The following is a 26,894-nucleotide window of genomic DNA, read 5'->3' as shown; positions in this document are numbered from 1 at the left end:
ACACAAAGTTTTTTTGCTTTATTCCTTTCCTCAGCCCCATCCCTCTAGGGGCACGGTGCTTAGCTCCCTCCTGGGGGGAGCCCACAACAGCAGCACTCAGCCACTGGGCATCAGTCCTGTGCTTTGCTTCCACAAAACTGCCAGTCGTCTTTCCTGCTGGGCAGATGCAAACAGCTCACTGAACACAGATGGGTTTTCACAAGGAAGTATTTCAGTTAAACTGCAGAAATAAACTGAGGCTTTGCAGTGTCAGCTGTTAACAAATGACTCCCTAGCTATCCCTTATTAATAACTTTTAAAATCAGTTTAATACTTAAAAATGTGCAAGAATGTTTACCTTTATCTGTATATCGTGAAAGAAAAAAACAGTAATTTTAACTGATGAAAAAGCAGCAGCAATTTGGACTCCAGGTAGAATGCTAAAGTTCCTGCAATAGGTGGTGGGAATCAAAGACTATATAGGTTGTCTTGAACTATGAAACCAGAATTGCTAACTATCAGAACAAGATAAAGTTCTGAATTACTATCTGCTGAGTTTTAACCAAGTTCTAGCAATGCACAGCATACACTGAAGTATCCTGTTTAGATGACAGTCCTGAGAAATGCAGTTTGCATTTTGATTTATGATCATAATTATTTTCAGTTGGCTAAGAAAACCTGCATGAAAGGATATGGCATACAAAGGGAGAAGAAGGGATAGGGGCCTCCCAGCAGAACAGTGGTTCTTTTGCAGCTACTGAGAATAAATCAAACTAAAATATGAGCTCAAGTAACTCTTAACAGAATTGGGATAAGCACAGTTATTTAAAGGAGTACGTGCAAAACCTCCTGCCACATCTAGAGTAATGAACATAATTCTCAGATCTGTTTTTTTGTTGGCATGAAATGTAAGCCACTAATTTTGTGCATTATTAGGAGGACGCACTTCTGATGTACATTACCAGCTCTGTAAGAACAAAAGAAATTAAACAAAATTCATGCCAGCCAGCTAAGCTGAATAAACAACTGTTTTGAAATTTGGATTCATCAGTAAGAAGACTGTGGTGGTAAGCTACACATAGCCACTTAGCTTTCTAAAATATAACTGAGTACAGGATAACATTTTTAATACCAGTAAATAATATGGGACAGATTCTATATTTAAAGTAATTACAAAGGACCAATGAACAAAGCTGCAAAGTATGTTATTCTTTGCATTGTATGCCTTCTAAACAAAGCTTAACTTTGAAATTTCCAGCACTCTATCAAACTGACCTTTAGTATTCCTAGAATTATCGCTTTATAATGAAGAACTTGTCACAAAAAAGGAAAATTAAGTCTTGTTCAATGGCAGCTGCAAAAGATGATTTGCCCTTTTGTGAAATTCTACACAACTTCAGCACAGCCTCCCTGACTGACCTTTTTGCAGCATAACCAATATGTGACTTCTCTGACATTTAAAAAATCAAGGCAGCAACAGAAACAGACTGTCTAAACTATACCTCCAACTGAAAGCTTTTAACATGTAAAATGTTAAACAACAATTAAGTCAGAAATTAGAAGTGTGTACGAAAATTAGACTAACTCTATTGCAGGGCCTAAAAGTTGAATAGAATCTTCTGTCCTTTGTCATCAACCCTTACTGTTTTAAACTGGAAAAGCAACCATCAGATGCAGTATTTAAAAGGAAGTTTAAAAAAGATCAGTTCCTCACAAAATGCAGGGCATGCTTGTTGGGTTGGGAAGACAAAGAGAAGTAGGTTTGTGTACCACTGAAAAATGAGGAGGTTCAAGCAACTGATTCATTTAAGAAAGAGGATGTCTTGAAGGAATTTTAGAAGTACTCTTTCTGACTGAAACACCCTATTTCTCTAAGTGTACAACGCTCAGGCAGTTCACAGCATCTATAAATGAAGCAAACTCAAAGCTTACATTACTTACTTTTCTTCCATTTGGAACAGATACATGAAATCCTCACTGATATGCTTGGTTATCACAGAAGCGTTGTCAGGAATGAACATGCGACGTGCTCTCAAACTCACCATCTATTTATTTGCTGAGAACATTATATATCCCTCATGCATCCCATGAATCTACGTAACCTCCTATCCAGTCCCAAATAGCAACATAAAGAATGGGCCCTATGGCTGCTGGCAACTTTAAGCGAGGACACAGAGCAATTCAAACCTTAGGTGGTTATTCCATCAGGTTTTGTTTTGTAATTAAATGCAACATTCCATGATTACCATGTGAGGATACAAAGCAACAACCAGAAAAGACAGCTACTGTACCTAGTTTGCTTAGAGAATTTTATTGGAATCCATTACGACTTTTAATTAAGAATATTCTCCTTCTCACCTGCTACAGTTTCACGCAAGTAAATTAACAACTGGGTTGGTTTCTCTCCTGCTTTTTGAATTGCGAGCATCCTGTTATTTCAGCTTTGAGCCAATTCTGTAGTCCAGAATATTCAATCTTGCTGACATAAGTTAAAAGTGCACAATATTTATTGCACAATTTATTTAAATGCTTAGAAATACGATACAATTTAATGACATTAGAATACTAATTCGAATTTGTTAAAAATGTGCAGCTGCCAGTACAAAGAGTCTTGCTCTGTTAAAATAATAGCTCTTAAATAAATACCTACAGGATAAAAAAAAATGTTTGTGGCACTTCAGTAATCAGATCATCTTCTTTTATTGCATATTACAATGCTTAGATCAATACACGCTCATCACCAGCAACAGATATGCTCACAATCCTATCCCACTTGAGGGCAAATCACCTCACGCTTTCATGAACAGGTCATGTTAGGGTGTCAGTCGTTTGGGATCCCGTGGGAACATGGAGGTCTGGCGAACATTATGCAGCCCTAGGTATAGCATAGTTACTCTTTCCAGCCCTACAACAAATGGGAAGAAAAAAAACAAAAAAAAACCCAGTATAATCAGTCAGTCTTCTGTTCAAAACTCTTAAGAAGCTACATGTAATTTATAGCCAAAGCCAGCTTCACACATAGTGAGAACAAAGAGTGATATGTACACATTAACGCACCTGACTACAGAAAGGAATGAGAACCAAAAATTACAGGTTTTACATACAGTACCTTCTGATACATTACAGGTTTCACTTGAAACCTGTACCAAGTAAAGCAATGGTACTAGAGATGCAACCCCTCTTTTGAATCACTTGAGAGTTTCAAGATGGCATAGAAAATTGAAATGAGAAGGGAGTAACTGGGAGAAATGTATCTTGAATCTGTTACAGAAGTACAGAACAAACCAGAGCTGGTACCAAGTACTTTAGAGATATTAACTGTCATAAGCAAGTACAGTAAAAAACACTCTGGGAAGCTTGTCCCAAACACTCTACAGTGCTAGCATGCAGATTCAGCAGTATGTACTCATGTTTGCTGATATCTTCAAGATAATAAATGCTTCACTAGTTGTGTTCTTTCTTCCTGCAACCTCAGAAATTATGTGCATACTGTGGAACACGTATGGACTTCCTAATCCATGGGACTGCACACACTCCAGCCATACTGGGACACCTACTAGCAGTCACACAATGCTCCTCCCTATGTTAAGGCTTTCAGCTAAACCACCTAGAAAACAGCTCATTTCATAGTGTCTTCTGCTTGGCTGATACTTGGCCTGATCTATGAGATGTGCCATGAGAAGCATTTACCCCGCAGAGGAGATGCAGCTTCATTTTCCTTGATTGCAGCTGTGACTGGCCTAAATGATCCTGGATTATCTGCAAGTGCTGATGACCACTGATGCTAACACCTTTTAAGTATTTCAGAACAGCTGTTACTCAAAAGTTAAGATATTTTAAAATTATTTATTTCAGTATATAAAATACTCACACCCAAGACAAGAAGCCAGTAGACATCAGTTCTTTTGCTGAAATGATTACCATCAGCCAAAGTTGACATTCAGTCAAATCACAGCAAATAAAGACAGAAGCAATCACTCTTTTTTTTTTCCTTACTACACAACAGCTTCATCAAATGTGCTGAGATACCAGTGACGTCTGGTATTATTAAGCTATGATATCCATACATACATGCAGTATTTTCTTGCTTAGTTTTTCTTCTTTGATCAAATTTGAAGGTAATCTCCCAGGTTAATAAATCAACATATTTTCAATGGTGATCACCTACCCTTTAAACTTGTCAGACTGTATCATTAATATTTAGTCTAACTAATTTATGATGATGTTTACAGTTTTATCTTCTCTCCCTAAACTCCCTCTGATAATCAGTTCACACACTGACCTTCAAAGACCACTGCTTGCAATTGTATAATCAAACCCTGCTTGGGACCAAGTTGAAGCTAAAGCCAGGCTAACAGCAAACAAAATAAAATACATAGACTTACCTATTCCACCACCAGCATGTGGAGGTGCACCAAATCGAAAGGAATCGATATAAGCCTTTATTTTCTCCAAATCTAGAGAGGAAAAAGCATACATTTCTCATCTGTTTAATGAACCCCAAGCCAACACACAAGTGAATACAGGACTGCATGCACAATAAAATATTTACCAAGCTAATTTAAAAACTAACAGTGGGTTTCGGTCATTAAACAGATTTAAGTTATCCAGAACAGTCTAGAAGTTATATCCATAACAGTTTCATTCTATTATTTTGTTAATAATTTAATTAGGTAAGGAATTGTATAACTGAGGCCTAACTCCTCATTCTAACTTATGGGAACTGCTGACTTCTTGAATAAGCTGCAGTGAGTAGTAAGGATTTAGCAATCTATTTTTCCCTCTTGCTATGCTGGAAGATACTCCTTTTATCCAGCTACCTTCTTGACACTTCACTTTGTCATCCACTGAAAGCATAATTTCAATCTATATCTTACACTCCTGATTTTCACCTAATTTAGATTTCTACTCTTTTACCATTACCATTACCTGTTGAGTCTTCTTTTCCAAAAACAAAAACATAAAAATCTCCACTTCTTGCTTATTTGCTCTCAGTTCAAGATTTAACAAGTGATAACTAATTCTGCCAAAGTACTCCATAAGAAGTTTGGGGGAACATAGAGGCATGGAAGAATACAACTTGTCTACCCCCATTCAGTAGCAGGTATTTCCTGCATTACGTCCTCTCAAAAGCCCTTGGAAACAATCCCTTCTCTCAGAGCCTTGTTGGGAAACCAGTTAGTTTGTTAATCCCACCACTCTATACTAAAACAGTTATACAGCATTGACAGATTAACGTTATGCATGAAACAGTATCATAATTTTAGCATTATTGTCACACATTAAATTCTGCTCCAAATTCTTCCTCTAAATTAAACAAATCCAATCATGATTTACAATCTTTTAAACAAAGCTTCATGTTGTTTAACTTGTTACCAATGCCATGATGCTTGGCTCTTTCTGTCAGCAGCTGAGGATCATGAATTCTCTGAGCTCCAGACAAAATCTCTTCCCCTCTCATGAACATATCATAGGAGTTTGAGTTTTTCTGGAAAGACAAGTACCAGTTAATTTCATATCTACACTTACTCCATCCTTAGGGAGCAAACACATATCTCTCAATAACTTCATTTATGATATCCAGAGCTATGTAGTAAGAATGCAATGTGTGATCTGCCTTAGAATTGTAGTATACTGTTTTCTCTCATTAGTCTGGAGATGATTATTTTTTAAAAACTGGAGTTCACACTCACACACTTTAAAAAAAGGTTACATTTACACGTATTTACCTCACAAAAGATGCTGAAAGATATTTATGCTGGATTTTGGAATAAACTGGGCAAGTTTCTATCAATGTGAAAAAAATGTATTTCTACTTAATTATCTGTTGCCCTCAAATGTTTTTGTCTTGTTTTAGTGATGGCAGCACAGGAGATCTCTTCTGGTGACCATGGAGATCTCTTCAAAAAGCTCCCTCAACTTCAGCCTGTTTGCTTTCTGGTATGTTTTTCACTGGTGAAGGGTCACTGCAAACACTTTATAGGCCATGTAGCACTGACCTACTCTTGTTATTAGCTTAACTTCAACTACAACAGAGGATCATACTAAAATACTTTATCTACTTTGTCAAATTATACTGGACACAGAGTAATCTCAACTTAAAAAAAAAAACAACCACTGTCAACAAAGAATTTTACTTACAGGATTTACAGGGTCTGGCATTGTATAAAAAGGCCTCACAGCAAGAGGGTATTTGTCTAGAATATAGAAGTCTGTGTCATACTGAAAGACAATTATTTCAAAAAGTTACTGCAAGTGAAAAGGATGTAAAGAACAAATTACAAGAGGAAAATACAACCAATCTACCTTTGAAATCTTAAAAAAAAATTTCAAGCAACTGCACAAATTTGACAGTATTATCTTCAAAAATATGACACAAAAAAGCAATATGTTACCTTTGTTTCCCAACACTAACACTTCTGTGAATTTAAGAATGTTTAACAGTAAAATGTCTTGCCAAATTTTGTTGTTGATTTTTTTCCCCCAATGATATCATCTTTTTCTAAAGATTTAGACAGTATCTGGTTTGCTTTGATTTTTGTTTATTTGTTTGATTTCTAATTCTCCTACAATCTGTTTTTTTTGAAAGCACTACCCTGCTTGGTGTACTCAATAGTAAAATCCATAAAAGACTGAAAATGGTTTGAAAGAGATTATGAAGAGTAAAGATAAAAACGTTGGTTGATGAAATAAGCTACAGCAAAATGGGAATGCAGTCAGCCAATTAAGACATGCTTCACTGATCACAAACCCTTCACAACTTCTCTATATTGATACTGTTTCCTCAGTCAGTGCATAAAAAGTTATTTTACATGAAGGAGGCATTCATATCTACTCAATGATTCCATGACATCACGCTTCCGATTCAGTGAGAAACATATTGTAAAGTAACAGTTACCTTTTCCTTTACCAGACGTCCCAGGAGCTTTTCATTAGGTGTGCTGAAAAAGATTCTCACCATTAGAATAATGTGACTGAAACTTTTACTCATTACATACTTCATAAAAACAAGTTCCTTTTATCCTTGAAGCTCCTCTCACTTCATGTCGCAAATTATTTTCTTTTGACCTCAGAGTTTATATGGACAGTCTAGAGTACAAGAAATGTCTATTTTCATATCCATTCAATTATTTATGAAGAGATATGGACACAAGCACCGTTTATTCCTCTCAAAGAGAATCTTTCTACACAGCACAAAACTTACACCTTCCTACCACTTTCACAAGATCGAAACATTTGTGTATTGCCAACGTACCTCAGATCTTCTTCATCCCCCATCTCAACGCCTGCCTCCCTAAGCATGGCCACAGCTTCGCAGTATTCCAGCCTCAGAGTTGGCTCCAAAAACTTAAATGGCTCACATGGGAACTGTTTGTTCACCGTCTGAATTTCAGTTTGGAATCTAAATACAAGAGAACAAGAACAGAAGCAAAATGCAAAGTAATCAAGAAATGTGCACTTCTTGTATATAACAATCATTTTGCATCAGCAATACAATTCTGCCACAAGAGGTCCCTCTTGCAATATAAAAACCTATTTTATTTTGAATTATCTCCTGGAGAAGTTCTGTATAATCCTAATGAAATGTTTCATCTAAGTTAATGCAATCTACTTCAATGATATACAGGTTAATATTTTACTACCACTTCTGTTTTATTCCTTTCCTAAGAAATAATTGACCAGATCAAATTTTCACAGTAAAACCAACCAGAAACCATCCCTTTGATTTGTAACATTTAGCTAGGTTCTCCTTTGACTCAAGTAATGCTCTGTTTTGAATATAGAAATTTCTTTGAAATTTCTTTTTCAGATTGATAAAAGATAGGCATTTCTACTGGCAAGATACTCCATTTTGTAAGCAAATGAAAACTACTTCCTAAACTTCTGGCTTGTTTTATTAACAAGTTAGGAGTGTGAATAATGGAAAATAATCTTTGCTGCTGTCATGGCAGAGATGCAAGCTGTTACAGTAAATTTCCTTCAGGAAAGCTATTTTAAACAGTTAAGATTAATTTCAAAACAGAACAATCAGTGGACCTGTAGTGGCACAACAGGAAGGATATCTTACACTAATGATGGAGCATTTCTATGAGAAAGCCCATTCAACAGTGAACATCATTTTTGTGTTGCTAGCTGGCATACTGTAGAAGATGCAACTGGGGCATAAAATAGACAGTTTACTAGCGTTAGTGAACTTCTAGAGTCAGTTACAAAGGAACAGTTAAGAGCAAAGCAAACATGTTTGAAATTCCCTTTTTGTAGATCAGATTACTAACGATTATCTGACAGGCTGAGGATGAAATGCTCACCCATTTGATACCACAGTGCAAGCGAGCTCAAACAAATGAAGTTGCTCATGAAATGGAATGTGTTTTTGTTACCTCTCCTGAAGTCCCTTGAATATCTGCACCAAGGTGTCTGCAATCTCATCTACCACTTCATGATAGTGGTAGTTAAAAGCCATTTCAATATCCAGACCAACAAACTCAGTCAGGTGTCTATGTGTATTGGAGTCCTCAGCTCTAAAAACTGTAAAATTAAACAACAAAAATTCCAACTGACCTGAAATTGTAATTCCATTTTGAAACAGTAACACAGATGATCAAGCACACCAGCAATTAGACAAGACAACGCTGTCTCTAGACATGACAATTCTTATTGAAAACAAGAAAGCTTGTTGCCTCAAAGCATCGCTCATAACAAACAGTAACAGCATTATTGTAGCCGTGGTGGACAAAGGGTACAAGATAGTACCTCTCTGCCAGTCTTGTCTATCTCTTGTCAAACCAACAGATAGAAGAGGAAAAAAAAAAAAAAAACAGACAAGTTGCCAGGCACACAAGAATTTCCAGATTTGAAAACTACCTTTTTCAGAGGCAATGGACTTCTGCACATGTGAGCTGGTTCTTTTTCAGGTATAAGACTGATATAAACATGCCTTCCTACAAAACCATGACTCTTGTGTTAGTAATTAACAAGTCATTTAAAGGCCTGAGTTACTTGCATCTTTTTATTTATAAGCTGTTACTGTGTTTTCCAGCATTTCTATCTTAAATGTCTCTAAACCTGTTCTCAAGGTCTAAGAAAAAGTTGCTGCATTACTGCCTAAAAGGGCAATGTCCTATTAGCTTTTGAGGAAGGGTGTGAGAGAGGAAAGTAATCCATTTGGATTCTTTACTGACAGCCTGGTGAGACACATGCATTTTCCAAACAATGCTGTTTGGTACATGTACAGGAGAAAGGGACAAATCCTTATTAATGCGCATCAAATTCAGCTTCCCTGTTTTAGCTCCTTGCTACTGCAATGGCTTTGGTAATTACAGCGCTCTTCAAATTTTGCTAACTCATATTATAATTTCCAGTGCAACTCTCTTCTTTCTTCTCACAGAATAAAAAACTCCCTCATTTCAGCATCTTAGTTTTGTTCCAGCAACCCCCCTGTCAACTTCATTCTCGTTAGTTGCCCCAACTGAAATTTGTGTTTATTAAGTGAAGCTATAGTTAGTAGAAGCATTCAAAGCTTTCGAGATAGATGTTACTTTGCTTTTGCCACAACTGCTAAAAGCCACCAATGTCATCTTTACAATTTGGATAAAGTAATGCTTTTCTTACCTGGTCCAACACAAAAAACTTTCTCAAAGTCAGCACATATACACATCTGCTTGTACAGCTGTGGGGATTGAGCCAGGTAGGCGCTGCTTTTGAAGTATGATACAGTAAACACATTGGCTCCTCCTTCGCTGGCAGCTGAAAAGCAAAGCTTACAGTGGTTATTAAAATGAAATATTAAAAAAAAAAGTTAGAGGTAGACTGACAGACTTTTATATTGAAAGATAAGGAAAAAAACACGTTAAAAGAAAAAGATAAATTTGCAGCATTAATGCCAAGGCAAGTTTTGTGGCTCAGGACTATCAGACACTGTCTTGCAAACCTGCAAATTGAATTGGGGTAGCTAGAAATGTTAATATTCCCAGCCATCCTACGCTTTAGGGTGAAGGCAGCAGAGAATGCGTGTTTGTACCACCACATCTACTTGCAGTCCACCATTTCTGTGGAAACAAATCTTTATCAGTGATGTAAGCTTCAAAGACAGTTAATTGCAGAGACCAAGATCAAAGCACACTTCCTGTTTTTCCAGGACTGTCTCTCCAGCAGAGGACTGGGCAAACATCTGAAGTGTCTGAAAGCACTAATAGATCTCAGATACAAACCTGGATTTACTAGAGGACATTTGCCAAGGATACAAAGCTATCTCCCAGTTTGAGACAATTATCATAGTCACTGAAAGAATGCTAGCCAAGAACACATGCTCCCACTTTGAATGAATCCCTCATAGTAAACAGCCTACCAAAATTCACTGCACAGTTCCCAGTGTATGAAATGACAGTGAAGTTGCCTACCATACTTATAAAAACACGTCAGAGTGAAACAGTAATTCATAGTTGTTAAAGATTCTTACGATAACACTATGTGCTACTTATAATTACTGACAATTCCACTGCAATTAATCTTCCTTCTCTTTAATTACCACTACTCCCACTGAAATAACATCACTGACTACTCAGTTGTGAATAGAGGTTAACACTGAAAATCTCAACTTGTAAAACAGCTATAACATGAAAATTTGAAATTTAGTAAAGAACTGCATCCACTTGCTAATTCTGCAAAACTTGTCAAATTCTCTCCTTCAAAAAATAGGATGCTTGCTTGCTTTCAATAGTACACTGTACAGAAAGAGCAGCACACTTCCTCAAAGGTGCTACACAAATAAACTACTTGGGAGCCTTCGTGCTATTTCACCAGCATCTGTAGGAAAAGTTACCTAATCTTACAGATTAATGACATTTTCCATGTTGTAAGAATAGTTGCTTGCATGTACTTTGTTAAAAAGTCCTAGTTTTAGCTCAATCAAGAGGTGTCTTCAAAAATATAAATACAGAGGTATAAAATCCTCACTGAAGAAAAATGCATATCATCAAGCATTTCGTGTTTAACTAAATTAAAGCTTTAAATGCACTGCAGAGTACAAAAATCAGGTGTAAACAGCATTTGTCTTGTTCTTTCAACACTTGAAGTCAGGAGAAGAATAAAGAACAACCTTGAGACGCGCTTTGTTTGCTACGTTGTATCAGAATTAGAAATAGTTTCTAAAAGAAAAAAAAACATTTGTCAGATAGGTTCACTGAGCAAATATAAAAGCAGCAGATCTGAAGCTTCTGGATCAAAAATACGTTACCTGAAATGATTTTGGGGGTCTGAATTTCCACAAATCCCTTGCGAATGAGAGTTTCTCTAAAAAGCTGACAAATACCAGACTGAAGACAGAAGACTGCTTGACTGGTGGAAGTCTGTAAGGGAAAAAAAATAATGAAACCTAAGTTAGTTTAACTCTTCCCCACTCTGTTACTTCTTATGGACAGCTGGGAGGATACATCTCTTCTCTTAGGAATACTTGGCTTTTGTATTTGCCTGAACAGAGAAAAATGCACACATAATTATTTATTACAGAAAATAAACAATACAAAAAAAAAAGAAAAGAGAAAAAACAGCAAAGGAAGCAACAAAAATTCCTCATTTCAATTTGCAGCACATTCAGTTATTAAGGATATGCTTCAGTCAACCCAACATTTAACCAGTCACTGATTTGTAAGTTTTGCTTCTGAAAATACAGATCTCACAGTAAGAAAATGAGTAAGACGACTAAATCTATTACAAACCTTTCAGCACACTGAACTAGAACCACTGCAGTAATACACAATGCATAACAGCAAAGCCCACAGTTTGTACGAGGTCAGAATGTTTGTGCCTACTAAAGAAGTAGGAAATGCAATGTTCTTCATGTACAAAACACAGCCCTATGCTAACTACCTAAACTGGGGCCACAAAAACGATCTCAAAAGTGTGTGTGAAAGCTCAGCAGCATTTACAACCATTCACATAACTTCTGATCATACAGACTACAAATTGCTTTTCAACATTTATTCCAGATACACATTTGGCCAAAAAACTCACCAATTCAGGTTTTATTTGCTGATGTATGTGACACAGTTAAGTCACTTATCTGGTTAACAGCTACCTGTGCTCAATGTTCCTGTAACACACTTGGGTTTTAGTGTGAAGAAAAAAAAGCAAGCAGCTGTGGCAGATGCTGAAAACATCACAATACATCAGCACTGAACTCATATCTGATTTTGTGCTTGCAGTGTTTAAGAACTGGCAGTCAGCAACCCACAAGCACACCTAAAAACCAGCAAGTTCTCATAAGAAAACTAAGACAACGTTTCTTTACGACAACCTGCGTCACAGCACTGTTTACTTCTCTTTTCTGAAAGGTATCCAGCTTTTCTCTCAGGGTAAAGAGAACCTCGTGGGCTTTTTCACATGACTCTTACCAAACCACAAAACAAAAAACCCAGTCAAAACAGTATATAAGCACCCAAATTTAGACAGTCCGCCAGTGAATATGTTGAAACAAAGCTACATTCAACATCTCCGGAAGATGAAAAATATTCCCTAGCTGAAAAACTGAAAGAGAAAACATTTTTAATACTGCAGATTTGTAGTAATTTGGAATGATTTGCAATTAGAGCAGACAAAGTACTACAGAGCACAAGTGGTTGAGATCAGTAAATAACTGCCAGCAGTTCTCACTGTCTGACAGCAGTAACCACAGCCACTATTCCCACTAGTTTCAAAATTAAGGAGAAGAGGTTATGAGCAACAAATACAAAAGTACCCTCGAACTCTCACCATTCTTCCACAGATGTTGCAGGGTCAACCATACGCCAGGATAAGAAACTTAGCTCCAGTTCTTTATATGATTTGGCAGCGCTACACCAAAATGCCCCACCAATTCAAAGCCACAGATAGACACATACTTCTACTCATATGCACACATATATACGTTTTTGTTGTTGCTTTTTCAACCCATCTCCTACCTAGAAACGTGAAGAGACTTCAGATTATCCAGTCACATTTAGGTTTACCAGAATGGCTTTTGATAAACTCGATCAACTTCAAAAAATGGTAAGAAAAAATTGCACAACATTCATTTGAAGTGAAGTAGTGACAGTGACTCCTTGTCCTTCTGATGAACCAACACCAGTTTGATGCCTGAGTAGGTAAGAATGTAGTCCTAAAATACACACTCTAGTGAACAAAAGAAATGGTATTTCAATCTGAAAGCAATTACTTGCTATGAAGTCTGAAAGTGTGCAGAGTCGACAACTAATATATACCTACTAACAACAGTTTGTGAGCTAGCATCTCCCCCCCTGCTTTAGTGAGGATGCAAAGAAGCAGCTGCCATCCTCTGTACCTCAAATTAGACCTGACAAAACCACTCTTCTTACTACCAAAGCTAACAGAGCTTCAGTGCCCATCCATTCAGAGACTGCCAACAAGCATTGAATATCTGTGACACTGTGGCCTCCCTGTAAGAATTAGACAGGCCCACATGATCTCAGATCAGCTCCTAAACAACTCCAACTGTCAGCGTGCAGTGCAGACAAGTGGAGGATCTCAAAAATTCTATGTGCAACTGTAACTTTTCAAAGATTTTAAAGTTGATTCTGCATCCATACAAAACAAAGGTTTCAAATTTAATTGTGTCCTTTGCAGTGAAACGTTTAGGACAAAAAGGGACTGAAGAAAACCATTCAAGGCAGCAAACTAAGGCAGCTGTGAAAAATGAATACACATTTTTAAACATCTCAGCCCTCAACAACATTTCAGTATGTTCACTGTATTGTTCACTCTTACAAACTCTTCCATTCATATACCAGAAAATTCTTGTTTAAGACAGCAGCAAATTCACTAAAGTCTTCAAATGCAAAGCAAAAACTGAAACAAACATATGCCACTTAGATGTTGCTGTTTAAACTTACAGACTTTACAGGAAAACTCATTATTTCTAATAATTACCCCTTGTCACAGACAGCAGAAAAAATATTTAGCTAACAATGTTGCAATACAGGAGTAGGCTGTAACTTCATCTCATCTCACCTGTGTGTTTGTTACATAAATGCAACAAAGGAACATACTATTAGAACACAGCACTTTAACACTTGAAAATTATGAAAGAAAATAATTATGTTCTGTGCTATGTATTTAGCACAGTCAGCAGCATGTAAACTGTAATACCCGCATAAGGGGCCAGACTGACAAATGTATTTCAATAGAACTGAAGGCATTTCACACCTTGAGATCCTATCTCAAAGAGGCCCAATGAAGATGCAAACAGGCAAAGCTGCAAACTTCTTTTCCCTCTCACAGTTCTAACACCTCACTTTTGTTTTTTTTGTTAACCCACATAAAGTAGGCTAAATAAACAAGGAAATGTCAACTACATAACTTTAAATAATACACAATAATTCGATAACAAAGATAATTTTGCAAATTCTGTATCACAGGTATGAGACATGAAGTTCTTGCTAGGCAACAGGATTTGCCTTCAGTACCAATTTATGCATTCCAGATTGACTGAAATCAATTGTTTCATTCAAATTCAGTATTACTTTATAGTACAAGTGGAGAACACAAAGTGTCTTGTTGAAATTTTTGGGACTGTGTTATTTCAACACAACAAAATTACTACAAAGTACAGCAAACAGTGTAACTGGTTATTACAGCTTGAAGTCAGTCAGAACACCAACAGCTTTTGCAACAAGTAAATCAAATCGAACACAATTAAATCAAGCTTAAAGTAATCAAGTCATCAAGACAAAACTGCATTAAGATCAGTGTACATATAACAATCTGACAGCCATGAGCTACTAGAAGTACACTTTAATGGTTATGCACTACCCTAAGCAGTTTAAACAAGATAATATTGACTCTAAAGGACTATGCTTTGGTCACAAAGATCTGTGCATTAGCAGACATAATTATAGAATCAGGACTGCTGAACACATATAACTCAAGTCAAATTTGGACAGATGCTATTAAGATAAAAACCCCGCTGGACATCAAAAAATAAACCAGAGCAAGGATATCAGCCAGGTCTATTGCTGAAACCTGACGAACCTCCATTGATTTTTTCTTCAGAGCAAGATACACTAAAAAGCAAGATCCAAAAAAATCAGTATTTCACATGTTGGCTTATCTTTACTGCTTTACCTTCACCACAGGTCCTCATGAAATATGATCATTTAACACTTTCTTTAGGTGTTTTTACATATATGAAAAGTCTACCTATTGCTGAATACTGCAGTTATCCACAGCAGAAAGGCAGAAATTTAGAAACACAATCAGTGCTCCAATTGCCTTTTTGAATTGTGCCAATAAATGATTAGTTAATCAAACATATCTAGAATAAAATACATTTACATTCATTATATCATTAAAAATAGATATTCAGGTCAACAGCAGTTTTCTTACAGTCACCTACAGACACGTGAAACAAAATCTCATCTGTACAAGGACTCTCAACTTTACATCCCCAATTCTTCTACTCCAAGGAGTGTAGGATCTGTATTTTAGGAAGTAATGGATCAGGAATAGATTCTTCATAAATCATCATTCCTCAGAAAGGTCTTTAAAAAACCCCTACCTTAAATAATAATAACTTTCTTGAACGCATTTAGAGCAACAGCTATAGCAATAGCTTGGGATTTTGGCATTTTAGTACTTCCAATCCCTACCCTCAAAAACACCTGTAGGAGATTTGACAGTAACCAAAATGCAAGACTGTGCATATGTGAATTCCAGAAGTACAAAAGAATTGAAATCTTGAGGTCTCCGTAGAATATTTTGCACATTACATCCACCAGGATATTTTCTTTTTTTCCCTTTTTACCCCACTATATTTTTCTTGTTATTAACCATACTCATTCCACTATTCTACAATTAAACTCTCTCCCCAATATCCACCAGAGCTGGATGGAGCTATGCTATTTTTGAAAACCCATTCTCTTTTCTTCATGCAAGATCTGAGTTCCACAGCTCCACTTTATCACGATTTCACCCTAGCCAACAAACTCTTTGGTTAATTACTGAAGTTAGTTACATCACTATGGAACTACTTCAAAGATTCTATTTAAATGGACAAACCTAATTTTAGTTCTATATTAAGATCTTTTTTTGGTTCTACATTTACTTCTTTTTTAAAATCAAAGTCTCTCAAAGGCCTCTCAAAGGCCTCTGCATTTCATTTGTTAAATCTGTCTCCAAAAAAATCAGTATCTTTATTTTTGATACTCAATTAGCTCCTTCTTCCTTAAAAAAAACAAAAACAGGTCACTGAGGAAACCCAAACTAGATGGTACAGAATGTGGTTGGGACTTCCTCCCATACTAGTAGGAACAGATCATCACAGCAACTCCATCAGAACTATTCTGATCAAGTTTCACTTCAGTCCAGTATATATTCAGTCTGTCTTTTATACAGAGAGAGAATTAAGGTTCAGAACTCAAAACAAAAGGCCAAGCATTGCAGAATGAATGGTGCTCTGGAACATATAATACTCACATAAAACTGTACAATTTAGGAAAGGTTACAGCAGTATTCACTTAGCTCACCAGTTGTACCCTCCAGCTCGACTGGTGACAACTTATTTTCTATGACTACGTTGGCAGAGATGTGCATGTGAAGAGTCACGCGAGACTAACAGATACGTCCAGGCAAATCCAGTACTTGATCTAGTAAGTGATCTAGGAGTTGGCAACTCTGCCGGCAGCAGGAGGGCTGGAATCTGATGATCCTTTTGAGGTCCCTTCTAATCCAAGTCATTCTATAATTCTATTTGACTCTACAAGAATTTTAGCCCATCTCTTTGTTTCATGTCCTGTGTATATTCTGGCATTGCATGTTTTTTTGGTGTGGTTTTTTTTTCCCCCTTTCCTATTTACCTTCCCAAGTTTTACTCCATAGATGCTCTCATCTTAATTACTTCCACACTATTACTTTCAGGTTGTATTTTAACTGTTATTTCATTTTCAATGACTCCTCCCATCCGTTCAGGGTTCATACTTCTTTCCAACTTATTATACACATATTTCATTCACTTAAATAATTTTCTTAAGTTTCTCCGCTGTGCTGTTTAGAATTTTTTGGCATAATCAGAAATTCACACAACACTTGAACTTGTAACAGTCCAGAGTTCTCCCTTCAATTTAATGCACTGCCTTACCATTACTCTAAGCTGATGATTCTTTAATTCTCACTAGTAGAGAATTCTTTTCATCAAAAACTTCAAGATACAGATGAAGAGACAAGTACAGTGAGATACTGAGTGTCTTGAAAAGTAATCACAAATTGAAGCTGCTCAGTATCACATATGATAAGGTCAAGTGAAAAGCCATTATATCTTTGCTCCAAAAGAAACAATTTGCACAAGTAGTTTTAATTGCTGAAATAATATCAGATATTCAAATGCTTTAAGCATCTCTGTGCCAGAACTTTTCCAGATTTTCCAGTTAAAAAATGATCTTTTTGTTTTACTTCGCAGACCCACAGCTTGGTTACTGTGAAACTATCATTATCATTACTTCAAAGGCAGGACTAAATACACCAAAAAAAGAGCTAAATATACTCTTCATTTAGTTAAAACAGTATTATGGAGAGTCAAGTAGGGGAAAAGACAAAAGAAAATAATGTCAAAAAGATTAAAGATAGCTGACTACATACCCATTGTTGAATTCAAAACTTCCATCTTACGGATCTAAGCTGAACTCTTACAACACTCTCTGGATATGAAATACTATATTTGACAAGAAATACTGCCTACAAGTTATCCTTATTCAGTCACCTTTCACTTTTGGAAATAAAAAAACGGTGTACATGGCCATATGCCAAATCCTAAACATCCACTTCATCTACTAATATGTGTGCTCTGATGCACTCACACATTGAAAAATGTTGTTCAGCTTTGGCCAGCAAAACACTTCCACCAAATTCAAGGCTTTTACTGTTCCACGGATTAGGACAGTGAACAACTGAACACTTGGAAGTAAACAGACAACAAATCTCATTCCTTACCCTCAGATCAATCACTCTGTTGTCCAGTCTTGTATCTTGGTTTACAGTAGCTCTTCCATCCTAAACAGTTGTGCAAAAATACATAATGAATATATACACACTTAAAAGGAAAGTATTGGAGAAAAACATCATTTGGATAAAGGTCAAGGGATACTTCTAACTTCAGATTTTCTAGATTGGTCTGAAGAACATACAACAGCAAGTCTTAAGCAACGACTTCTCCACTGTCACAGGCCGGAATCAGCTATGAAGGCCTACAACACGTCAGACCAAAAGCCCACTGGTTCTGACCTAACGCTGCAGTTCAGCAGAAATCAGATCTGTAGAAATTTCTAATACAGCTCTGGAGAAACATAATGGAAATAAATACAATGGAAGCTAATAATGAAATAATAATGAAAGCTGAACATAACAAAAAAACAAAGCCGCTGTATGATGGAAGCTGCCAGGCTTTTGTACTTTTCTTCAATTACAGATATAATAAAACGTATTTGATATGCAAAGTTTTCACCTCCTCGCCTTCCACTTCTGGCCGAACAGCATCATCCAGCTGTAAAGGGAGTCGGGGTTCAGCTAAACTGATCACATAGATCTGAAAGCGAGATAGAACAAAAATAGCATGCTACTCAGCTCAAAAGAAGGTGTGATTTACAATAGGATATTTCTGGCATAAACATGAAACAGTGTTTGCATAGGCTGTTAGCTGGAAAACTGATTTTCTTCTAAAAGTCAACTGACTTGGGTGCAGTCTCATGATAATATTGGAAACGCTTAAATCTGACTTCCTTTTTCAAAGATTTTTTTTCCCCTTGGAAGCAGAAAAGTATCAAGTGGAACAAGTACAGGCTGCCTGAGGGACAAGCCCACTGCCATGAATGCAGGTCTGAAACCATTAGACTTCACCATTTTAGGTTCTGATTGCAGCAAGTGAATCTCAGTCTTTTTGTTGTTCAAGTACTGTTTTACTTACCATCTGATTGAATTTGAAGGAGCTATTTCAGACTAAGAATTTATGAGGCAGATAAAACACACTGAGAATGCAAGACACCCAGCTCTAAGGCCTTGTCATAGCTACAGCTCATTTCATGTTCTTTTAAAAATCAAGCATTTGACAATTTGCACATATATTTCTTCAAAATCTGCACATTGTCACAGTGCTGTTGGCTAAGATTTACCTTCCTAGAACTATAACAGCCACTTTACTGCTGAGGCAACTGTGTTTCCGCAGAATTGTTCTGTGTAATGGCTTTAGAAGCAAACAAAGGTTTAAATACATATTCTGTTAACCAAATTATAAAGCTGCACTTCCTCCAGTCCTGCAATACAAGCTATGGAAACTTTAGATTTCAAGAGCTTCCATATTGGCAAGTCAGTACTTTACCTCTGCTGGGAATACATTCCATTCCATTTCACTAATGGGAAGACAGTAACTTCACAAAAAAAGAAGAAACTTTTTCTCATTGCACCTAAGAAGTGGCTGACTTCTTATTACAGTACCTGCTGCACCTAAGAATTACAAGCATTCCTAGCCAAATTGATCCAGTGAGATTAATTAACTTGTTAGTATATTTTAAGTGACAGCTAAAATCAGGAAATACTAAAAATCAAATACTTTAGAAACAGGAACATCTCATGTTTAGTATAAGAAATAGAAATGTGTAGTTTAAAGGAGTTTATTTCTCTGGTACTGGACTACAAAGTTTATATATGCAGAAAGACAGACAGGCTAAATAGATAGATAACCCCAGACAGTGTTCAGTTTGCTTAAAAAATTACCCTTTGAACATGCAGCTCAACATCTTGCTGAGTACAACCTCCGATTTTCTGATGTGCTTTCCTCACAACGCCTTCTACATCCACAATGCTCTCTTTGTTGATGCTGTCAATAAAGATAGTAGCCTTACTAAATTTCATTGCATACTGCACAAGATTCAGTACTTAGCACTAGCACGTATATGTACTGTATGGACTGCTGGAACAACAAAACAGAGTTAAGAATTTAGATATTTATTACACATAATCAATGAACGAATAAAGGATGTCACTAAAACATCACCAGCCACAATAAATTCAGACTGGGATGGAAGACTTACAAGGGAAAGAATTATAATTAAGCTTAGTAATTGCTCACTGTGTGTGTATACATAAACTGACAAGTTGCATAGTTCTTTTTCTAGGCCACAATCACTCTTGCATGTGTCAGCTGACACAATTATCTGAAAGATGGGTCTTGAACAGCAGAACAACAAATTGAAAGGAAGTCCTAGATCTAGAGGGCAAAAAAAAACTGATTGAGTTTGTTTAAACTACATGACTTGTTATTGAAATATGCAAGATGCTTCTAAGTCAGTTCTTTAAAACATCTTAACTGCTCTCCTCTAACAGTCATTAAGACTCTATTAAATCCTTATGTAACATCTTTAAAATCTTCCAACAGTATGATAGAAGGTATGTGTGTTATAAGCAAACAGTAACAAAAGTCTTGAGAGTGATAGATGAAAAATAAATCATAAGAGCAACTTTCATTTAGGTACTGTAGAAAATCACTGGTTTTAAATCCTGTACTTCATGTAATTGTGTCTCTACTGGAGATACAATTTCTCTTTGTCAGCCTGCTTACAAAAGGCAAAATAACAGAAAACACTTCTTTCCTCTTTATGAAAAGTAAGTTACAATTAACTTTATCTTTCATTTCTCAGGCATCCTTGAGATGACTGGAAAGCACTTCATGTACATCACTTGACCACGTAAGTCCTTCAAAAGCAGAACAGGAGGCCCATAATGCAGCCACAAACAGTAAGAGGCAAGCAAACCCCAAGCTTTTTCCAAAAGCCAAATTAGAAGGCAGTAGGATAAATGTTTTAATGCACAGAATTCATGAGCACTAATCCCCAGTGAAAGCAGAGAAAGGCAGAGTTGCAAGTAGCTGCAAGCTTCTGCTGGTGGTAAGTACAATCCAAATCACTTACATCTCCATTAGTTTATCTAGCACTTCCCAGAGTCACTCTAAGAGCTGTGAGTAAAACCTAGATATTCTAAACTGACGGCCTTTTTGTACAGCTACACTGAAACCACAAGAAACTCATTAGGATTGAAAGGCTTCTTTTTAGAAATATCTATGTTTGGAACTAGTTTCTCTCTCACTTTTCTTCTTTTTTTTTTTTTACCCAGTCAAACAATGAAGTCTATCTTTTCAGCTGTTGAGAGAAACTTGGCTTTCATCTCCAACAAGCCTTTGTGGTATGACCCAGAAGAAACTGAGATATGAACACTAAGTGCTGCACAGTATGCCTACTAGCTTATTCTGTGTTCTATTACGCCTGATGCATCATAGAATGGCTTGGGCTGGAACTGATCTTAAAGATCATCCAGTTCCAACCCACTGCTGTGGGCTGGCTGCCCCACCAGCTCAGGCTGCCCAGGGCTCTATCCAATCTGGCCTTGAACACCTTCAGAGATGGGGCACACGCAGCCTCTCTGGGCAGCCTGTTCCAGGGCTCAGCACCACCATCCGTAGCAGCCATAAGAGACACTAAACAGATTTTTGGCTTGACCTAGAACTGCTTTATTTCATAAAGTTAAGTTTAAATTTCAGTCATTCAATAGAATTTTTGAATAAAAGTTAACAACGTTTTTAAAAAATGTGATGAAGTTTAAGTAACAGTTGCAAATTCAAGCAATAGAATTCTCAAAACTTCAAAGACTCACTAGAAATGAATCACAAGTAACTGAAAAAAAATGCCAGATTTCAGCATTTTAATTATTAGACTATTTGTTTGATGGCAATACTTTCAGGTGACAGAGCTTGTCAGCTGCTCTGAAAGATACACACACCATAGTGCTCTATATGCTTAGCTACGAAATAACTTCATAATGTATAAAACTTCTGAAAGTATGTTTTTTAAATGGGCTGCGCTTGCTCAAACTTGTATAATGAACAAAACAAAGGCCAATAATAGGCTGTAAGTCAGAAGTCATATAGTGGGGGATGAGAATCCATTCATCTCATTAAAGAAGAGAAAACAAAATCGAGAAAGACATGGAGAAATAGTGGCTGAGTGCACTCCCTCACAAACGATGCTGTTCAAAACCACTTAAAAAGATTAAGGCACAGAACACATCATGCTAAAACACTATCAGGTCTAACTACAGATTCGCTCTGCTCCTCAAATAAATCAATATTTAAAACAAGCCAAGTTTTACATCTGTGCTAACACGCTTTCTCCTCAAACAGTTCTCCACTTCCCTCACTTCTTTTTTCACCAACAGCAGCGTGTTGGTTGAAACAAAGTTCTGATTCTGCTGAATAAAGCCCTCATGCTAATAACTGCAAATACAAAAGTGTTGTAAACATATTGAAGCAAGTTCCACACATTGCAAATAATAAAAGAACTGCTAAATGTAAATGTGCTGTATGACTCAGACCACTGATGCCATGGCTGAGAACCTGTGTTAGTGAAGTCACTACAGGTCTATGATCAGAGTACACACAGAATTCAAGATATGCAAAACTGCATCACATCAAAAATACAGGAAGAAACTTCTACATCCCTGTAGCTGCAAACACTGCTTTGCAAACTTGCCTAAAACTTAAAAACTTTGCAACTGTGATTAAATATGCCTTTTTTTCCCCCTCTCTCTGGCAACTGAAACAGTATATTTCTTTGTCTAGAACACCCTTCAAAAATTCTAACATCAGTTAGTATTTTGTTAATATAATTTCACGTGTTTCAGCTCAGTTCCTACCTATACAGATACCTTTATCCAAATTTGCATAGAACTGCCTGGGCACACGTAGCACTACCAAGTTTTCTTCTGTCTATGAACATCTTTGTGTTGACAAACACTCATAATCTACTCTAAACTTTCATGTGATCAACAGAAAACACGCTTTTCCTCACTTGGACTGCACATCTAATCAAGTTTACCTGCATCACTCCTATGCAAACAAAAGCTTGTATTTTGACTTCTGTTTGAACTGAGCTCTGCAAGACCTAATGTTGGAAGAGTCCGAAATCCCTAATAATCATTCATCAAATGAACAAGGTAAAAGTGAAAACGCTCCTTTGATCCCAACAGGTAACTCTAGGAACATAACTTAAATGGTAATTTCAGCTCAAATTAGAACAAGAAAGAAGATGCTTTAATTAAATAGTGGTAACTACAGCATAATGGTTCAAAGCATTCCCAACAGTAGCAGCACAATTTTTATTTTTTTTTTTAAAGTAATTCTCCCCATGGTAACAAAGAAGAAAACGAAAAACAAAAAGTGAACAAATAGCAGAAAAACATGTCAAAGCAACCATCACTTCCACCTCCAATTAATATCACAAAAGACTTGAAAGCAAATTGGAATGTATGTTTGATCCTTAAAGGAGTTATTTTAGTAACAGATTCATAATGTCCAAAGCTAAACACCGCATAAGAAAACGTTCCTTTATATTATAATGTTCATTAAAATGAAAAATAAAAAATTCAAGACCATAAATATGAACAGATTCAGAGGCGTTACATCCCTCACATCTATGCACGTCTATTAGCCAAGACTCTTCCAACCACAGGGTTGCATCACTGTGGTTTGTATGACAACACCTTCCTGCTGCAAGCTGAACCCTTTGTGGGCCTCTCTAAAAGAATCCCAATATTTGCCTGATCGAAAGTCTGAAGAATTGGAAGAAGCTTCGTTATTTATTTCCTTTAAGTAGAAAATGATTTAATTTGTGAAAGCAGCTCCAGATATTTACTTCCTTGCCTTTTTCTCCAAGACTGTTTGATGTAAGCAGACTGCACAAATTACAATACTAATACTATACTAAGTCTAAAAGAATAAATAATTGTTATAAAATAACAACCAATAGTAGTCCATGTGAATGCAAGAAAAAATGGATGCAATACAATTTACTTTTAGAAAAGAAAGAGCTCACTTTTGAAACAGTTGAAATTACACACAGGTACTATCAGGCTGGGATTTACAGTACTGATTTGTCTTGGATAGAACAGACAGATTTCTTTAGCAGATTTACCTGACCACAAATTATTTCAGCATGCTACTTCATTATCAGCTTTCTCTGATTTGACATGTATTCAGACAGAAAGAGGACAAGATATTCCAGGAATAATCTAATCACTGGCATATATTACATTAATGGCATTTTATTCCATTTTCAGAACCTAATAACAGAGCGGAATAGAGAACTGCATGAACTCCTGTTAAGTTGGTTATCTATCATGACCCCAAGTTGCTAACTTCTTGTATTTCTGAATACTAATCTTGAACATACAGAAGATCTCAACTAAAGTTCAGCTAGAAACTCTTTGTTGTCAAACTCACAGAAATCTCTTTAAAACAGTGGTAAACCAGCGTGAAGCATCTTTCACTGAAAGAACTCACGTTCTTCAGATAATGGAGATAAATCAGTATATGAATATTTCAGTTGAGTGTGCAATGTTGTTGCTAGACCACAGAAGGTTGCGAAAGCTCCGTTTCCAGGTGCCAGTATCTAAAAGAGGAACTGGTTTATTATTTATGAAAATTTGTACAAAGGATGTTCATCATTTAATCAGCTTTTATACTACCTTAATTTTTCCTTAAAATTCACAATGCAGAAGTTCACCAGCTGCTTTAAAGAAAGTTCCATAACCACTATCCAAATATGCGAAAGCACCACAAGAAACAAAGTTCATCTTATGCCAGTGAAAAAGTTTAGTTCCCATAACTGAATGAAATGTAAGGTATTAAAGTTGAATATTTTCTTTGCTAAATGTTTATTTCCTCACGTAATGCATAGGAAACAAGAGGAGATGAGGCAGAGAAACAATACAGTTATTTTTAGATGCTGAAGATCAGCTTCATCTGCTAATAATAACAGCATCGTTCCACAGCACGTGAAAACGAGCAGGAAGGCAACCAAAGGCACAGCACACACTGTCATTGTGCTTCAGGTGGCACTGACGTGCTAACCACAAGTGCACTTGGAAGTCAGGGAAGAGCAGCCTCTGAAGGACAAAATGCAGCTGCAATGATGGCATCAGAGAGAACTGAGAAAAAGATAAAGCACTGGAAAAAGTGAGAGCGTGGAAGGATATTAATAAAGCAGGTTTGTTGGTGGGAAGGAATGACTGCACTAACAGCGTTTAAAAAAAAAAGTAACCCTCAAAACAAAACCCAAGAAGGCTGCAGCACAGAAAGCTTAAAGCACACTACCATCAACATCTAAGCATTTCAGAAGCACAAACAACAAGCAAAGCATGCATGCCATAAATCACAGTCCGCAATATCAGGATTTGTACATCAAATCCTGCCACAAAAGTCCAAACACTATACAGACATGAATCTGGCTAGTCAGAGGAAGTTTGGTCTGTCACATCAAGACAAGTAGGAAATGACAGAGAATTGGAAAGAAATTAAGAGTAAGGCTCCATCTGATGTAACAGCTCACAGCACCAGAAGGTATTTTATTAGCTTTGCCCTCTGCCTTTGCAGATATCACCTCTTGCTAGCTGTGGACCTCCATGGTGTAGTTTAAATCACTTAACCTGTCAGAATAATAATCTAGTAAAAAAAAAAAAAAAAAAAAAAAGGAGAGAGAGAGAAGTAAAACAAACAAAAAGGTCACAAAAGACAAGTGGAAGAATCAGTTCAAAGAAGAAAAGAGTAAGGACGGACTTTCTCTCTTGCAAGCTACTATGACAGATCTCTGCTGATCATGAAACAGAAACATAGGAAATTCAGCAAAGAAACATGAAGAAAACTGAAAAACAGAGATGCTTAAGAAAACTGGAGAATAGGAGAGCAAGCATCACCACTGTAAGAGTTGTTTTACTGCACTGTAATGCAGTTTGTAGAAGAGTGCATGCAGATCGATAGTAGGTTACATACAGGGAGAGGAAATGGGGAGAGGAGAAACTACATACTCAATTCTTTTCAAAGATTCTAAGTGCTGGAGAGAACAAACTGTTTTACAAAGAAACAGAACACTTCATTTTGGCTCATAAACACCTGTAAACAGCATGCTTCACACTTGCACTGCCAACACTAAGCACCAGCAAGTAATGAACACTGCTGGTTCTGTACTCCTGTTGCCCTGAACCTTATCAGCAGAAGCATTATCCTAACCTTCTTAACTTGGCTACTGGAAGTCTGTACTATAATGAATCCCTCCCCGATATATTGAAGGCTGTAGCACTTCTGCAGCTAATTAGCAAAGGCTCCCTTCCCAGGCACGAGAGCAGTGCCAAGGACTACACAGAAGCAACTCAAGTGCCACATGTTAAACATACTATTGCACTGAATTGATCCACATTTCTATTTGTGAACAAGTAGTTACACATGACTATGAAGTTCTATTATAAAAGCCTCTTCATCACACAAACATACTTAGTACTGGACGACCTGAAAGCACAATCTTGATGTAAAAAGCAGTGGGAGGTAATTTTTTTTTTATCTTTAAGAACATAACAAACCAATTAAATCAATTTAAATTGTTGCAAATACCTTTTTAATTGATAAGTCTAAATGTTGTCATAAATCAAAGTATTTTTTAAAGTATCTTAACCCCTACAACTTTCTACTGCCAAAAGAAGGCATATAAACAAGATTAATTCAGTGCACAGAAACAACTCATTTCTTCAACTCAGACACTTGCAATAGAGCTTCCTTGCATCTGTACCAGCTACAGAACATATTAGCAGTCTGTCAGACTTGTAGAAGAAAAACCCTAAACGTGTGCAGACACACACAAACATCACACAAAATGAAGTGTCCCACCAAGCTCAGTTTGCCAGACTTTTTGTTAGCCAGCTTGAAAGTAAATGGAGGTTGTCTGTGGCGAGAGAATGCTGCTTCAGCAGTTCAGAATGAATTTCAAGCCTGTTCTCTATTTTATCTTTTGTCAGTGTAATGTATTCAATGCAATAGTGAACTGACAATTTAAATAACT

General features: G+C 36.7%; 1 protein-coding gene across 1 annotated transcript in view; it reads right to left on the bottom strand.

Moving 5' to 3' along the window:
- Nucleotides 1-2,271: 2,271 nt before the first annotated feature.
- DARS1 (aspartyl-tRNA synthetase 1) overlaps nt 2,272-26,894 on the bottom strand; it is a 36,111-nt gene continuing 11,488 nt past the window's right edge. The window contains exons 5-16 of the mRNA XM_052674865.1: nt 19,732-19,834; nt 18,467-18,547; nt 17,956-18,015; nt 11,216-11,327; nt 9,592-9,726; nt 8,361-8,508; nt 7,235-7,381; nt 6,878-6,920; nt 6,121-6,201; nt 5,356-5,467; nt 4,365-4,436; nt 2,272-2,884 (exon numbers count right to left, since the gene is read on the bottom strand). Of these exons, the coding sequence (XP_052530825.1) occupies nt 2,793-2,884; nt 4,365-4,436; nt 5,356-5,467; nt 6,121-6,201; nt 6,878-6,920; nt 7,235-7,381; nt 8,361-8,508; nt 9,592-9,726; nt 11,216-11,327; nt 17,956-18,015; nt 18,467-18,547; nt 19,732-19,834 (1,186 nt within the window). The 3' untranslated portion in view covers nt 2,272-2,792. The remainder of the gene's footprint in view (nt 2,885-4,364; nt 4,437-5,355; nt 5,468-6,120; nt 6,202-6,877; nt 6,921-7,234; nt 7,382-8,360; nt 8,509-9,591; nt 9,727-11,215; nt 11,328-17,955; nt 18,016-18,466; nt 18,548-19,731; nt 19,835-26,894) is intronic.

Source organism: Tympanuchus pallidicinctus, unplaced genomic scaffold, assembly GCF_026119805.1.
Source record: "Tympanuchus pallidicinctus isolate F22 unplaced genomic scaffold, pur_lepc_1.0 scaffold15, whole genome shotgun sequence".
Taxonomy (NCBI): Eukaryota; Metazoa; Chordata; class Aves; order Galliformes; family Phasianidae; genus Tympanuchus; species Tympanuchus pallidicinctus.
The sequence above is the reverse complement of the archived record's forward strand: the minus strand, read 5'-3'. Positions and strand labels throughout refer to the sequence as shown.